The sequence below is a fragment of the Gambusia affinis genome, linkage group LG22 (assembly GCF_019740435.1).
Source record: "Gambusia affinis linkage group LG22, SWU_Gaff_1.0, whole genome shotgun sequence".
NCBI lineage: Eukaryota > Metazoa > Chordata > Actinopteri > Cyprinodontiformes > Poeciliidae > Gambusia > Gambusia affinis.
The window spans coordinates 17,071,463-17,086,922 of record NC_057889.1 but is presented as its reverse complement, the minus strand read 5'-3'; the positions used below and the strand labels follow the sequence as shown (position 1 = coordinate 17,086,922).

The 15,460-nt window shown below is 41.6% G+C and overlaps 2 protein-coding genes across 5 annotated transcripts in view; one reads left to right on the top strand and one right to left on the bottom strand.

The window, feature by feature from the left end:
- Positions 1-15,460, top strand: part of selenoi (selenoprotein I) — a 34,893-nt gene that overhangs the window by 16,334 nt on the left and 3,099 nt on the right. Inside the window, exon 12 of one of the 2 annotated variants that reach the window (XR_006369603.1) lies at positions 4,958-5,037. The exons of the other annotated variant lie outside the window; for it this stretch is intronic. The gene's annotated coding sequence lies outside the window, so the exon portion shown is untranslated. The remainder of the gene's footprint in view (positions 1-4,957; positions 5,038-15,460) is intronic. 2 annotated transcript variants of the gene reach the window in all.
- The window catches only part of LOC122825243 (hormonally up-regulated neu tumor-associated kinase homolog), a 128,763-nt gene continuing 118,260 nt past the window's right edge, over positions 4,958-15,460 (bottom strand). For 2 of the 3 annotated variants that reach the window (XM_044106494.1, XM_044106495.1), the window contains exons 5-12: positions 15,328-15,383; positions 15,077-15,215; positions 14,827-14,954; positions 14,044-14,179; positions 13,343-13,520; positions 10,753-10,836; positions 9,631-9,919; positions 4,959-8,975 (exon numbers count right to left, since the gene is read on the bottom strand). In XM_044106494.1, the coding sequence (XP_043962429.1) occupies positions 8,218-8,975; positions 9,631-9,919; positions 10,753-10,836; positions 13,343-13,520; positions 14,044-14,179; positions 14,827-14,954; positions 15,077-15,215; positions 15,328-15,383 (1,768 nt within the window). In that variant the 3' untranslated portion in view covers positions 4,959-8,217. Of the gene's footprint in view, positions 8,976-9,630; positions 9,920-10,752; positions 10,837-13,342; positions 13,521-14,043; positions 14,180-14,826; positions 14,955-15,076; positions 15,216-15,327; positions 15,384-15,460 lie in introns of all 3 variants that reach the window. The other variant, XM_044106493.1, reaches the window with a different exon arrangement.

Here is a 15,460-nt window from a genome sequence, read left to right as displayed (position 1 = left end):
ACCTTTTTTTGTTGTTGGTGTATTTAACCAGGGAAGGACGGAACCGCTCAAACACAAATAAAAGATAATTTTTATTAAAAACATTTTTGATCTATTCTTCCCAGATAGAACTTCACCTCTACACCACTTGTATTTCCTTTGGTCTCCACATGTGGGCAGTAGAGAGCTGCAGTGAGCCAGTTGCTAAAAGCTTGTTTACTTTGCCCGGAGCAGTCTGATCATACTACAATGAGAATATATCAAATTTACAGTTAAGTCCAAAATTATTAGATTCAGGTTCAGTTTGTTTCTGAAAGCAAACAAAGAGACATCCATCAAAATATTGAAAAAAAAAATCCTTAAATGTGCTTCTATTTTAAAATATTGGCATGATTTACTTACATTTTAATAGGAAACTGTATATTAAAATTTATACACTTCTCAGTGGGGAACATCATAGTGTAGGGGTGTTCAAAGTGTGGCGCGGGGGCCATTTGCAGCCTCTGAGCTGATTGTGTGCGGCCCTCTGGCTTTATTTCAAGACTGAATCAAATTTGTCCCCCCGGAACAGGTGTTTGATGGAGATGGAGACTTACTATTTTTAATTAGAACGAAATTATTAAACACATTTCAAAAGAAAATGCTAGCAACAACACCAACTATTTCTCTTTAAATAACCAGATTTTTATTTTTTGCGTTTCCCACATTAATCCAGTGACAACCAGCTTAAAGTCACTTGCTGTATTTGTGTCTAAATACAGGAAGCATTTTTCAAAGAAAGTGACCTAAGTCCTGATTTTTGACTAAATTGGGCTCTTCTTTTCTTTTTAGAAAAATTGTGAAATTTTCTTAAATAAGACGGACATGCAAAGCCCTTTTAAAATTTTGTATTTATGACAATTTCCTCATCCCTTTCCAGCAACAACGGGTACTTTTTTTGTTTAATTAAAGTATTCAATGGTTATTTTACGGTTGAGTAAGGAGAGGAAAAACATCCAGTCCTTTTGACTTTTATGATTTTGGCCCATGTGACAAAAGGTTTGGACTCTGCTGCTGCAGGGAGTTTTCCTCAGGGTAAGATAAGATCTCAGCTGATTGAATTACTCTACGGCCATTTTTGTAGAAAACTAACACGGGGTCAAGGTCAAAAGTCTGTGTGGCGTCATAAACGTTTGACACGACAAACAGACAAACATGGTGTTTTTTATGAGAAACAACATAAAAACACATAAAATACCGGATGGTTTTTATGTGAGAAGTCGATTCACGGTTGACGATGACGCGTGCTTTTCTTACTGCTTTTTGGAGTGAGTCGCTACAGTTCAGCTCTTACGGAGGTTTCCTGGCATCAAGTCAAAATTGTCATCACTTCTCAGATTTTTGAGCCATTGTAACACCTCCCGGTGTTTCATAATGTTGGAGAATCTACCCATTATCACCACACATAGTACCGGGATTGCTAGCAAAAGTTCATAATGAACGGCATTTTGATGCAACCTTTATTAATAATGCCATTCTTCGACGGCATTGTATTACAATCAAATTGTTTTGCCATATTTTTTTTTATCAGCTTTCTAATCATTCAGAACTTTAGTTTCTACTTGAAGTTGCCATTGACATTAGGAAGGATCCAAATTATATCTGCATTTTTTTTTTATTATCATTATTATTCTTTGGTTATCTTCATATTTTACTAGACTACTAAAAAAAACTGACAAAAATAAAAAAAACTATCTGTTGCAGACATTATAGGTGATAATCAGGATTTTATAATTTGTAAAACAAGGGGGGGAATCATATTGCTGATTGAAAATAAAACTTGCACTCATGAGAACGTCCAGCAGATGGCGCTTCAGATAAGCAGATTTGTGTTCCCAGCTTTTTGATTACTGAAGCCGAGCGCTTTAAAGTGGAAACCATAAAAGTCTTTTCAGCACCGTTTCCCCTCCACTGAACGAGTTTCACAGATAATGCAGCCGTTGGCATTTTTACAATCTTCTTCACAGTATGAACAACATGTGCTGAACTTAACACCTCTGACTCATGTGGCTCTGCTCTCTTTTACAGACTTCATTAGTAATTGATATGTATTTGTGCCTGCAAGCTTGTCTGGCAGCAAACATTTTTTCCCCCCCAACCCCAAGTTTTTTGGGGTTTTTTTTTTTCTTTGTTTCTTTTTATTGTCCGCATACAGAAACGTTTAAATCAGCCTCACTGGGAAGATATGGAAAGGTCAGCAGAGAAAGTCGATGTGAAGGTTAATACGATTCAGATAGAGAGAAGAGAGTTGGAGTCATCCTGAAGAATAATGAAGAGAAGCTGGCAGAGGACTTGCGGGTTTGCTGTAAATAACATCTCATTAGGGTTTTTATTATTATTAGCATTCAGAAATGCTTCGTTTGTTAGCGGATTCACCCAAACCAAAAGTTGTGCTCAAGCCAGGAGGTTCCTGCGTGTGCGTTGGATTGATTTTCAGAGAAGGGGCAATGCCTCTAAGGAGTATCCATAAACCTTAGACTTCCTCTCACACAAAGTCCATCCATCCATTGTCTGGCATTAGGAAACAAACAGCATCATCAAGATCAAGGAGCACAGCAGGTTGTGGAGATGTTTAAAGGAGAGTTAAGTTACATGATGATTGTTTTGTCGTCGTCTAAAAGTAGAGCATGTATGGCACAATTGCAATCCTATCAAGGCATGGACAGTGTTTGTCAGAGAAGCTGCCAATAGCTGATAGTGCAGAGAGTTCCAGAAGGACAACTGTTGTCCACTCCACAAACCTGGCCTTAATGGAGAAGTAGCCAGAAAAACATGGTAAAATCCTGTTTGAAGTTTGCTACAGGCCATTTGGGGAGCATTGTAAATGTGTGGAAGAAGATGTGTTGGTCCGCCGAAACCAGAATTCAACTATCAGTGAACAGTGGGAAAATAACACCGTGGTGGTATAAGGATGTGCTTTTCTTCTGCAGGGACAGGAAAGCTGGTCAGAGTGGACAGGAATGCCCAAGGCATTGAATGCAGGACTGTTCAGGAACTTGTTAAAAGATGCAAAAGAGAGCATATCTTACATGGTTTAGGTCAGAATGGTCTAGTCAAAGTCTAGACCTAAATCTATTGGAGGACCTATGGCAAGACTTGAGAATCGATGCCCACTGACTCTCTCTCTCTTTCTTCACAACAAAAACACAAAATCCTACCATCTAGACTACAAACTACACCAAGTATTTTTGGTGTAGTTTGTAATGCAAATATCTTAGTGCACTTGAATTAAGACAAAACTAACTTACAAGTAACTTTTTACCAAGATATAGGAGCTTGTATTAAGTAAGTAATTCCTTAATATTTACAAAAATGTGTCCGATTATTTCACTCATAGCAAGACACTTTTCCCATGTAGTAACAAGCTCCTATGTCTTTCTGGAAAGTTCCTTGTAAGTCATTTTTTCTTATTTAATCTGTACAAATATATCTGCACAAGAATGTAGGCTTGGTAAGATTTAGTGTTTTTGCAGTGTGGCTACATTGGGTTCTATTTGGAGGGGTTTGCGTATTTACAGATGCTCTCGTTTGAAAGAGTGGAACCCAAAATCCATTTCGCTGTGTTCAGACTCCAAAGTCCGGTCTGTGCTGTATATTATAAACTCTGCTGCGTTTGGTAGCTTAAAGGAAGATAAACATCTTTGTTCTCTGTCAGCTTGCTCTTCTTTTTGCTCGTCACCCAGTTGAGTGCTTTGAGCAGTCATGTGTTGGGCTTAAAGCGCTCGCGTCCCACCCTTGGTCAATTTAATGAATTGGCTGGTGTTGATCCTGAACTGACAGTTAATCAGACGTGGCATCTATTAAACAGCGCTGAGCTCGGGTTACTGTCCAGCACTGCCGGACGTTTTGTGCACCGCTGACCCCCCTGACACAAACACACCGTCCCGCCGAAGCCCAGTTAAATGCCATCCCACCCCCCGCTGGGAGGCCGAACTCAATTATGGATGACCATCATTAGAAACCAGACACGCGCCAACACACGCTTGGCCACACAGACACATGCCCATGCAAACGATGCGATGGGCACGGCGATTATTCCCAGAGACACCCAAGACTATTGGAGTGCTAATAGAGTAACAGCTTCAGTTTCATTCTGCTGCTGCTCCTATAATCTCCAGATGACCACCAGACTCTGCGCTTAAAAAACAAAATCTTCCTATCTTCCTGCACTTACGTTGCCTGGAAAATGTGTTTGTACCCATGGTCGACTCTACCTTGTCACTTTTTGTCACATTACACTGACTGATTTATTGAAAATCTTGTGTTAAAACAACACGAAGTAGCACAGAGTTGTGTAGTGGAGGGAAAATAACTCATGCCTTACAAACTTTAATGAAAAGAATGACAGCCTTGAATAAAAGGCTATGCTTTCAGAGGTCATCTAATCAGTAAGGTCATCTGTGTGAAGGACAACCATCACTGCACATTGCCTTGATAGCAACATCCCCACAGCGAAACATGGTGGTGGGAATATCATGATACGTGGAAGAAAACCTGTTAAAGCCGCAAAATGCCGATAGCAACCACACAAGCCTCACTAGCAGGATTTAGATGTCTAGACCTACATCAATCTAAGAACCGGAAGCCGGACCTGAAAGCTAGCTTCCACAGATAATCCATAACAAGTAATTGGTTGCATTGGATTTTATTTTGTGGGATTTCAGATCTCGCTAAATAGCTTTCCAGATCTTTATTTGTAAAAACACAACAAACAAACAAAAATAAAAATCCATGTCCTAATCATGTGTTTGGTCTGTCACACAAAATGCTCAAAACACATTGACGCTCATTCTTGGAATGGGACATGTAAAAATGTTTAGTGGGTGTGAATACTTTTAAATCACCGAGGCAATGGGCTAATCTCATTAGTTAGATGTGAAGGGTGATGATGAGGGCATGTGCCATGCTGAATCACCCTTTAACCCTGCATCTGCTCCAGGTGTGAGGACGTCTCTCAACGGCCTTCAACACCAGGATTAAGCTGATGATGACAGAGGGCAACACTCACAGACCAACAATGTATGACCCCGCACACACATACACAAGATTATTGGGACGTAGTATTGACTTCCTTTCATTTGACTGATCGTATTTATGCATAGCCCATACTCATAACCCTAACCTGAACCAATACACCACTAACCTGAAGATAAACTCAATTCCAAACTTAGTCAGAACCCCAAAGTTGTTGATCTATAAGGCATATCTATCTTCAGAGGGATAGTTGAGTCAAGAAATAAGAGTAACAAAGACTTGCATTGAAGGCAATTAAAGTCACCAGTTAAGATGGTGACTTTAAGTTACCATAAACGGGTAACTGCAGAACCCATTTACGGTACATTTACCACAAAAATAGCATAACTTTATATCTGAATACACTTTACTACTCTAGCAGCAGCTTTGTAGGGCATATTTGATTAAACATCAGGATTATCATCTCCTTAGATCTTTTACCAAACCTCTAAGTTTTCCTGGGCCTGTTCTAATAAGTAACTAGCTTAAATCCAAGCTAAACTAACATCAAACCAATCAGTTACCACTGGACGAGTCTGGGCATGTGTAGCGTGACAGAGCAAACACAATTTAGTAACTATGGAGGGACAGCCTTTCTCTGTGCTTGACAAAGTGGAACAGCATTAATCCTGTTGAAGTATCTCCACCTACAGCTCCAAAACTGGGGTTACTTGAAGAAAAACGGGACAGATGAAGATTGTATGTAGAATATAACCTAAAAAATGACAACATTTGTTGGGAGAACCCATGGATTTTTTTTTAGTTTGACAATTTTCTAACTATACCAGTTTATCGGGTTCCTATACCTGATTACTTCTTTCAGGTTGGCAGTGGTTCCTGAGGTACATCTTGAAATTTGCACGGTAAAATTTCATCTCAATTTGACACCATTCCTCTTCCATCCTCTCAGAAAGACTGAAATGGATTAGGACAGCATGATCAAGACGATTAGTACTTTTTTACATGCTCATAGAAATATTAAACTAATTGAAGCAACATCTTATGCCCAGCTAACACCAGGGCAGCAGGTCAACCCACTGACACTTTAAAAGGTTGATGAGTCAGTGTGGAAAGCACATCACGTTCGGGGAGAACAATAATCAATGTAGCGTGCACACAATGTTCTAGCAGTCGTGGACAGATCTTTATGTGCAACCTGCATTATTAATTGATTTTCCAAACCTTTTTCTCTTCCATGCATGTTCAGTTCAGATTCAGGCTAATCTAAACTCTCGATTGCAGAAAGACGGAGGCGCAGAGGAAGGGTCTTTAACACCATCCGACATCTCCAGATTACAAACTAAATACATGTAGTAAATGCAAGACGCTAGCAGCAGATAGAGGTTGAATTCTCTTTAAATTTACTCATACTCTACAGAGAGCTACTTATCATGACATGCTTGCTGATGGCCTGGTCCTTGATGGTGTAGCAGCATTGTACTATATTGGCTTGTGTTCATGTCTGATACAGTATCAGAGCTTAGCGGTTCATATCAGTGTTAAGTAGCCAGAGTGGTAACTGGAGTGGGAGATATATCCACCCGAGTGTGGTTCAATCTGTCCTCATCGGGCGAGCGCCTCACCAAAACACACACACACACACACACGCACACAACTGAAAACATGGTGTCATGTAACAGAAGGTGAATTATTCAGCCGATGTGATGACTGCCACAAAGCCGCTACCAGATTCTTCTTCATCTCTGTATCTAAATATTGATGATCCATAGAGCTCCACTTGAGGAAGGGGGGAAGGGAGGGAGTGACCGAAATGAGATTTAAGGGGACCAACATGCCTGTTTTTATGTTACGTCACATAACACACGTCTGACCAGTTTAGAAATTTTATGAGCAAAGCTGAACGAAAACCGTCAGAAGTTGCTTCACTGAAAGCTTTTCGTAAAATTAAATAGAAAAAAAAAAGAGAATGGATGTCACGTCAACAAGTATTTTTAGGCTTTAAATTGACATAAAAAAAAAAAAATAGAATTGTCACAACTACTGCCTTTTGTTCTCAGATTGTTGCTTATATGTTTGTTATTTCTGTTTAGTTGTCTTGTCATCATGTGTGCTGCTGCCTTTCTCGACCAGGTCACCCTAGTGAAAGAGGCATTCATCTCAGTGGGTTCTTATCTGGTTAAATAAAGGTTTAATAAAAAAATATATGTATGAAAACTGAGAAATGCTCAAACTGTGCACCAAACTGCTAACATGAACAATTTCTGGAGAAAAAAAGACCTCCAAGTTTTCTCTAGACTAACAAGTTTACTTACTTATTTGATTGACCTTTTGGAAATCAAATGTTATATTTGCATAATTACGACAAATTTAGTGGCTTGAAATCAGTTAAGTTGTGTTTTTTTTGGGTTGACTTCCTGAAGGTGGAGTGTTGGAAAGAGCAGCACATTCTTAAAGACACACAGGCCCAATTTCAAGCCATTAAATAGCAAAGTCAAACTTTTTTAAAGTCATAGTTCATATATGCAAGATTTTTATGACAACTGAAGGTAGCAGTTACTTGAGTGTGCTATAAAATTATTCTGAGACTGGGAAACAAACAACACTGCTCCTTTAAGAGGAAATGGAGATACTGAGGTGGCTGTGGATTCGAGTGTGTGCGAATTGTCTCTGGCAACCTGGAAACTCGCCCTTTGACCCCTGGAGACGGACACCTTTCCCTGAAATGGTTAGAACAGCTTCAGAAAGTGGATGGATGATGCCATTCTGACAGGAAATGTTTTAGGTGACTTTACATTCTTTAATTTTTTTTTGTCGTCTACTTTCTTATCTTCTGGTTCTGCGCAAGGAAACCAAAAGTTCAGAGCGAACTCTGAACTGCAGTCTGATGGGAAAAGGGAATGGAAACGTTCGAGACGTTTCCCATGACTTAAATCGAACCCGGTCTTTTAAAGACCGAATCCAGCAGTTGAGGTATGAGCAGAAGTATTTTTGGCACTGCAGCTGAAGACAAACAAACGGAATGGTGTTTATCTAGGATGGGCTCCTCCGAGTGTGGCATGAATAGAACAGTATAACAAGAACATAGCTTCAAGGCTGTACACTTCTATAGCTGCCATTTATGGTAGTTCATTGCAGTTGTCTCTGGCTGTACTCCTATTGACTACTGTTTTGACTTCCACCAGCTTTCCTTGAACTTTTCATGACTCTGCCGCTCCAACCGGAGTCTCAGTAGTCCATGCTATGTAGCTGGTTCTTCCTGACATCTTTTCCCTGCAGTGCCACAGGAAGCATTGGCAGGTTCAGGTCCGCCACCCGCCTTTGTTCAGAACGCAACTGAACAGAGTTCCTCTTGTCGCCGCCAATCCCTTCTCCCGCCGGCTCCCCTTCCCCTGCTGAGGCGAGCTCTTTCCTCCTTCCCTGCTCCTGCCTGAGGCTCTTTATGATCAAAGTGTGTTGTCTCTGGGAAGGGAAAACCGGTGGTTTCGACCCGTTCACCAGAAGCCTAGGCGGTCCAGGCCGACTCAGGCCCGCCCACGTGACCTTCCTCCCTCGGCCGTCTTTAGGCCCGACGTTGCGCAGGCGAGGCAGGCGAGCGGAGGGGGACGCCTGTGCGGGCTGGATGGACCCCGGCTGCCCTCTTTCCACGGAGAGTACGGGTCCGGTCTCCAGGAGGATTCCGGGAGAGACGGCGTTTTTCTCGGCTGAGTAAAACACCTGCAGCTTCTCCAGCCGCTCGTTGACGCTAAGGCGGTGAGAGTTGTCCTGGTGGTACTTGTCCCGGAAGCGGTCCGACCCTGGCTCCGCTGCGCCGTCCGACTGCGTTGTCCTAAGTGGGTGGGAGGGTCGGATCGGTCTGGACGCGACGGCGTCTCCGGTCGGCTCGGCTGGTAAGGGGACATGGCAGGGAGCGGAGTCACAGAGCTGCGATGTTGAGCTCTTCGGAGGGGAAGCGTGGACGAGTTCCCTGTCTCCAAACACCGACACTGGAACAGACATGCACACACAGAAAGCCATTGAGTATAGTGTCTTGCAAAAGGATTCACAGCCCTAAAATATCCTCATGTCATGTCACAACCATTTAGCATACTTTGTTGGCATTCTAAAGGTGACCTATTGTGCTTTCTAGAACAAGTTAGGAAAGGTCTATGGGTTATGCAAAACTTCTTTATTACATTTTTTTTTCTGCACAAAATTATTCTTAGATAATGAATAGTGAATAGCTTGTCTTTTCCAAGCATCACAAATTTAGATTGCGTTCCCAACATGTGTTCTATTCTTGCAGAAAACAGAATGAATATCTGCAGCCTGATGCTGCCGCCACCATGTTTAACACTGAGGAAGATGTTCTCAGGCTATCAGCAGTGACACCGTATTTTGCACGTCTAGTCCGACGTTGCTTGGTGACTTCTGGAGGCAATTGCTCCCTGAGTGTGAGAGTAAAGAGGGTTGAACACAAATGATCAACACACTTTTCAAGTTCTAATATGCAAACGTTGATGAAAACCATGCAGAATGTTCCTGCCACCTCACAATAATGACCAACAAAACACCCTAAAATTTATGTTAGTAATATTACGAAATGTGAAAAGGTTAAACGGGTTTGAATACTTTTACACTGTACATAGCAGAACTCTTTACCGTCAGGAAACAATGTCTCCCTGGTGTTGATAGAAATGGTCACCTCCTCATCAGTCGTCCCGTCTTCTGCGGACAGAGGTTCGGGGGACGCAGGGTCAGAGGACGAAGGGGGCAAAGCAGAGCAGGGAAGGTGGGGCAGAGCGGGAGAGGGCGGACAGTTTTCGTCATCCTCACGGTGGCCCTTCCTGTGCAAATCTGTGGTCTTCCTCCTGTTCTGACTTCTGCTCGTCTGCTGGACCTTCGGCGACTTGTTGAACTGCTTCCAGCTTTTCTCCGTTTTCGGGGAGTTCTGCCAATGGGAAGGAGTTGATTGTCAAACTCTGTGTTCAGAAGCCAATGTAGTTTAGGATTCGTTTGTGACAGTCCAACGTTAGAAGGGAAACAAACAAGTAGACGTGACATGGAATTGTGACTATCTGATAATAATCTGATCATAATTTCGCCTAAATAAAGATGCTAAAAGGCAGGCTTAGTTAACCTAATCGAACAACATTTCTACCACACTTGGTCATTAGTACACAACCTCCCAAACTTTCACAAGTCTGCAGTAGAGAGCATCCAGGCAAATTCTATCAGTGGGTTTGGGAACAGCATTTCATTACGAAACGGCACAGATCATCTGTGGAACCTCTCTCCCCTCACTGCAGAACATCTACGTCACCCGGGTCACAAACAGAGCTAAAAACGTCATCTGGGACCGAAACTCACCCACAGCACTACTTGTTCTCACTTCTGCCTTCTGGTAGTCATTACAAAGAACAAGGACTGAAAAAGGGTTTTTAGGATATCAGGCTTTTAAACTCAGTGTGACTTTCAGTGTTTCTTAATGCATGTGACCAACATGTTTTTTAAACTTACTATTCTTCACTTATGTGACTTTAAAGAAAAAAAAAAGGTGTTAAGTGGAGCTCGTTGAGTGCAAATTTTGTTGCTCATTTCTTTGTTGTTCTGAAGTTTTGTTTTAGTTTCTATCCTATTTCTTTATTCTTTCACCTTTCAACCACAGTATCAAGCTATTTAGAGGCAAGGCAATGTTGTCTTTTTAAATGTCTCCTGAAAAACAACTTGCTTAGATGTATTTACCCCAACACCCCACTGGGATAGCTCTGATATCAGCTTCACCTGTTGCTGAGTCTTCGTTTCAGTGTTGCTTCGGTTTCTCCATGTCGTTTTGTTCGGAGGAGTCCAGTCGTTGTTCTCGAGCTTCTGCAAAGTCGAACAAAAGGCATCGGAAATGTCAACATGTCTTCAATTTAGATAGGATGAATCATTCTATGCAACAGGTCTAATTGTTGTCAAAGTATTTACCAGTAGAAAAAGTGTTTTCCCAGTGGTAGATTTTAGTATGGGCCATGTAGGCAGTTGCCCAGGGTGTCATCAGAAAGAGTCATGCACAACAAGGAACAAGGATCTTAAACACTCAAAGGCTGGGATGACAACAGAAAATCTCACACTGAGTGAGCGCAGAGCAGGAGTTTATACAGTCAGCAGAACAGGTGGGAGCAATCAGTAGCCAGCAGGTCGGGGTGGCAGGGAATTCATGGCAACGAGGTCTGGTTAAGTTTGGTTTGTTTAATCATTAAATGATTCATTTAGACTCTCTTCCTCCATGAACCATGGAGGCAAACCTGGGATCTAACCCAGTAAAACAAACCTAGGGTGTCTCTCCCTTACCATGAGTAATTTGTCCTCACTGTGCACCCATCCATCCAGCTGGAACCACCCGTCTGTCCCACAGCCTGTGACAGAACGTACAGTACGATACCCTGCTGCCTCGAAGCAACTTCCAGGCTTTTTGAACAGTTGTTCTGTCGGGATTTCCCAGTCAGGCCAAACTAAGAGGAGGGTGCGAAGGGCCAAAGACCCAATCCAGCTTTTTTACCTCGTTTCCGCTGAGTGGTACGGCACGGTCCTGTGTCGTTTAGCCCACTATTTCACGGCCCGCACAACCTTGTGTCATACTAGCGTGAAACCTAAGACGACAACAAGCTAGCCAGGAATGCCGTGCTACGGGCTGGTTGTATGGACCATTTTTACAATGAAAACTGACAGAATGACGTACCAAACCGCACCACACCAATCCATGCCCATAAAGCTCAGTGGAAACAAAACATTTGACAGATTAACCCTAAGTTTCGAATCTTTGCCGGGAAATTTTTGCTTGTTTTAATTGTATGCAGTTCTTTAAATGTCTTGTGTTTAAACATATTTGCCCATGTAACCATGTCAACTGGAACTTTTGTTGGAAATATTAGATTAATTATGCTAGTTTTAATGATGCTAGTTTAAGAGCATGTTGAAATATTAGCCGGTCATTATTGTTTTGAGTAGGCCTTAATTTAGGTTAGATTTAAATTCATAGTTTAATCAATGTGTAACTTAATCTGTAGAACATTTTACTCGGATATAATGATCACAATTTGATTAAAATTAGCCCAATCAGTAGGTTGTTGTTGTTTTTTTTATATTAGATCACATTCTTAGGAGTGTAGAAGTCATATATTCCGCTGAAAATATTGTAGTTCATTATAACCAAAGAAGTTGAAAATTAATCTGAAAATATTGAGTGTAACAGATGTTTTGGAATTGAAACTGCTCATGTCTGTTTTAAAGGAGTTTGAAGATATTATATGAAACATCTTAATTTTTATAATCATAATCCGCTGTTTGATGCCCTGGGTCAGAGGTAGGGAGATCTCTCTGCGGTCCAGAAACCAGTTTGAGGCACTTTGAAATGAAAAACACGGATAGCTGATTAATTTTGGCCCCGGTTTCTTGAGGAAAATGTTTCTGTATGAAAATGTACACATCTATTGTTCGTACCCTCTGAAAGTGAGCCGGGAGGATAGCTTAGACAGCGATGAATTCATCCCTTGGCCTAAGAAACACCTGCATGGTCTCTGACGTGCAAACAGTAACACGTCATTACGAGCTGTTTGAGACCACGTCTAAACGGTACGTTAGAACGCATCAGAAAATAAAAACGCCTTGATATAAAAGTCATTGAGCTAAAACAGCTTATCAGATCACCGGGGTGCAACTGTCTTTAACTGTCGCACGCAGTGGTCTCCGAAGGCGCGTCTTCGTATTTTTGTATTTTTCTAAGGTAATTAATTTCTTCTCGTGGCTTTGGTTTCTGATGATTATGTTGAGCTGTTGGTGTGATTTTATGCACTTGATTGTTTGAATAAAATTCTGGTTGATTGTGAAAAGTTGAGCAGTGACTGGTGTCTTTGTGGTTTCACTTTTACACACGACATTAACGAACCTGGGGAGACGAGATAACAACGAGCAACAGGCAGAAAATATCTAATTTCTCAATGCTTTCAAGAACTAGTAAGTTATTTTCGCAATTTACCGTCTATTAAAAGAGTGTTCCTCAGGTTAATTTCACTCCCTGCTACGGCAGGTGGTGAAATTGTCGTAATAACCCGATATTGACTGGAAAGCGCAACGTCTCCCCTTTCAGAAACCGTTGGAAGTTTTTTCAGATAGCGCAAAGTGTGGCGGAATTACGGTACTGCACATTAATAGAACGTCAAGAAGCAATTGTGTTCCCTAATTCCACCACAATCTAAAAAATAAACAAATAAAAACACCATAATAACGCAAAATAACCTAAAATCTGTCATGATGAAAGGTCAGATAGTCTTCCATGACACATGTCCACACACCGGTGTGTTTTTGTGTCTCTGTGTTGCGAAGCATTAACCTTGCTAGCCTTGCCCCCCTTGTGGCTCCGGTGGAGCTTGTTGAGCAGCAGGTGATAGGAGGCCATGACGGCGGAGGGCCTGTTGCTGGTGACCGTGTCGATGACTTCAGAGAGGGAATAACCCAGTGTCTCCGTCATGTGAGCCAGCACAGATGAGTTAAGGTCTTCCGGACACAACCTGGGAAATAAGAGAGTAGAAGGGTTGAAAACCGTCCTGAAAAACAAAGGACAGAGAGCAGCGATGGGTCCATTGGGACTGGTAAGGAAGGACATGTGACTGTAGGATGTTGGTTGAGAGCAGACCGGAACTAGAAGGCTTCTGTCACTCAAGCGGAGAGAGAGAACGGATTAATCCCAGCCGGAGCCATACATGATTGCATTTCCACAATGCGTAAAGTGACAAAAGGGTTTTAGTCATGCTATAATATTCAGACCTGTCGCAATGCAGACCATTAGAAAAAAAAAAAAAGTTCTCTTTGTCGGAATACATTCAGCTCTTCTTATTGGTTCCTCTACCCACATCCAAACACTGCTGCAAAACATTTCCAGAGATAAGAGAGAGACCTTGTGTTTTCCCTTTTCTCGGTCACATTCAGAAAAGAAGTTAAAGACTTATCGAAGTTAAAAACTGTATCGCAGTTAGGTTTAAGTCTGATTTAAGTCTGATTCTAAGGGTGTCTGATTCCGCGATGTACAACTACCTGTTTTTATGTGAGGCTGTGTGTAGCGGTTTCTTGGCATATCCCTCGCTGACCCATCCCTCTTCCATCGCATCTCTGACGCTGGGTCTCTTTTCTGGGTCTGGCTCCAGGAGAAGCATCATGAATGACACTGCGTCTGCAGCATGAGCGAAGTCAAATCAGAACCTTTGTTTGATTATATACCCCCCAAGTACTTTTTATTCTTTTATTTATTTTGTTGTTGTTCTGCATGAGAAGCGGTAAAAGGGCAACCCTCCAATCCAACAAAATAACTTGCTCAGTTAGAAAGAGAAAACTTGAATAGTAGTTATTGCTTTTCAATAGTTCAAGAGAACGGGAGCTAAAATGTATTGCTATAATCAAATAATAGCACTTAGAGATTTCACTCAGCCAAGAAGGAAATGACCAAAATGAGGTTTAAAAAATAAATTACATGTCTGGGCTTCCTGTGTGTAACTCTATAATGGCACTGATTTGATCTGGTCACAGTAGAAGATCTGAGCCATGCTGCCCTCCACCACACAAAGAGAAATATCAGGAGCTTAAATGTTATACAATCAGTGAAAGACCCCAAAAAACTGCTGGTCATAGAATTTGTTTAGTAAAAATGAAAATGAAAAACAAATGAATTACAGCAAACTAATAAAACACTGCAGGTGTAGAAGTCAAACTTACACAATGTTGAATGAAGAGCATAAAAAGAACGGCTTAATTGGGCCAAGACGTGATTTTAATTAATATCAGAAACAGGATTATTATTTCAGAATGTAGCAATGCTCTGACCTTTGCTGATGTCACCAGGGATGTCGCTAATGTCCTTATTGACCATCTTCTGGTGCAACTGCTTGATGTTGAAAGGTTCGACGGTGAAGGGCAGGGTTCCCGTTAGCATCGCAAACATGCTCACGCCTCTGTGCGACAGCAACACGGAAACACAAATATGAGATAATGTTAGTGTTTCTATAACGGAGGGAGGAAAAGTGAGCTGGTTTTGATGCGATTAGGGCAAACAAAGAGAGAGTTTGTCACGTACATGGACCAGACGTCCACTTTGGAGCCGTACTTCTTGTGAGCCAGCAGCTCAGGCGCGGCATAGGCAGGACTTCCGCACTGCGTGTTGAGGAGCTCCAGGGATAAAGAGTCCGGCTTCAGAGTGTTGCTCAGGCCAAAGTCTGTGGGAATCATTATTTATGCAGCAATGCCTTCTTACTACGGCACTTTGAGTTGCAGTAAACAGACATAGTTCAATTTCTGGATGTGGGACGCAAACACGTTTCAACATACCTACAATTTTTATGTTGTTATGCTCGTCCAGGAGGAAGTTTTCAATCTTTAAATCTCTAGAAAAGAAAGAAAATACACCTTTTCTTTTTTTTTTAGGAATCAAAACAATAAATTTATATATTATTGTATTTTT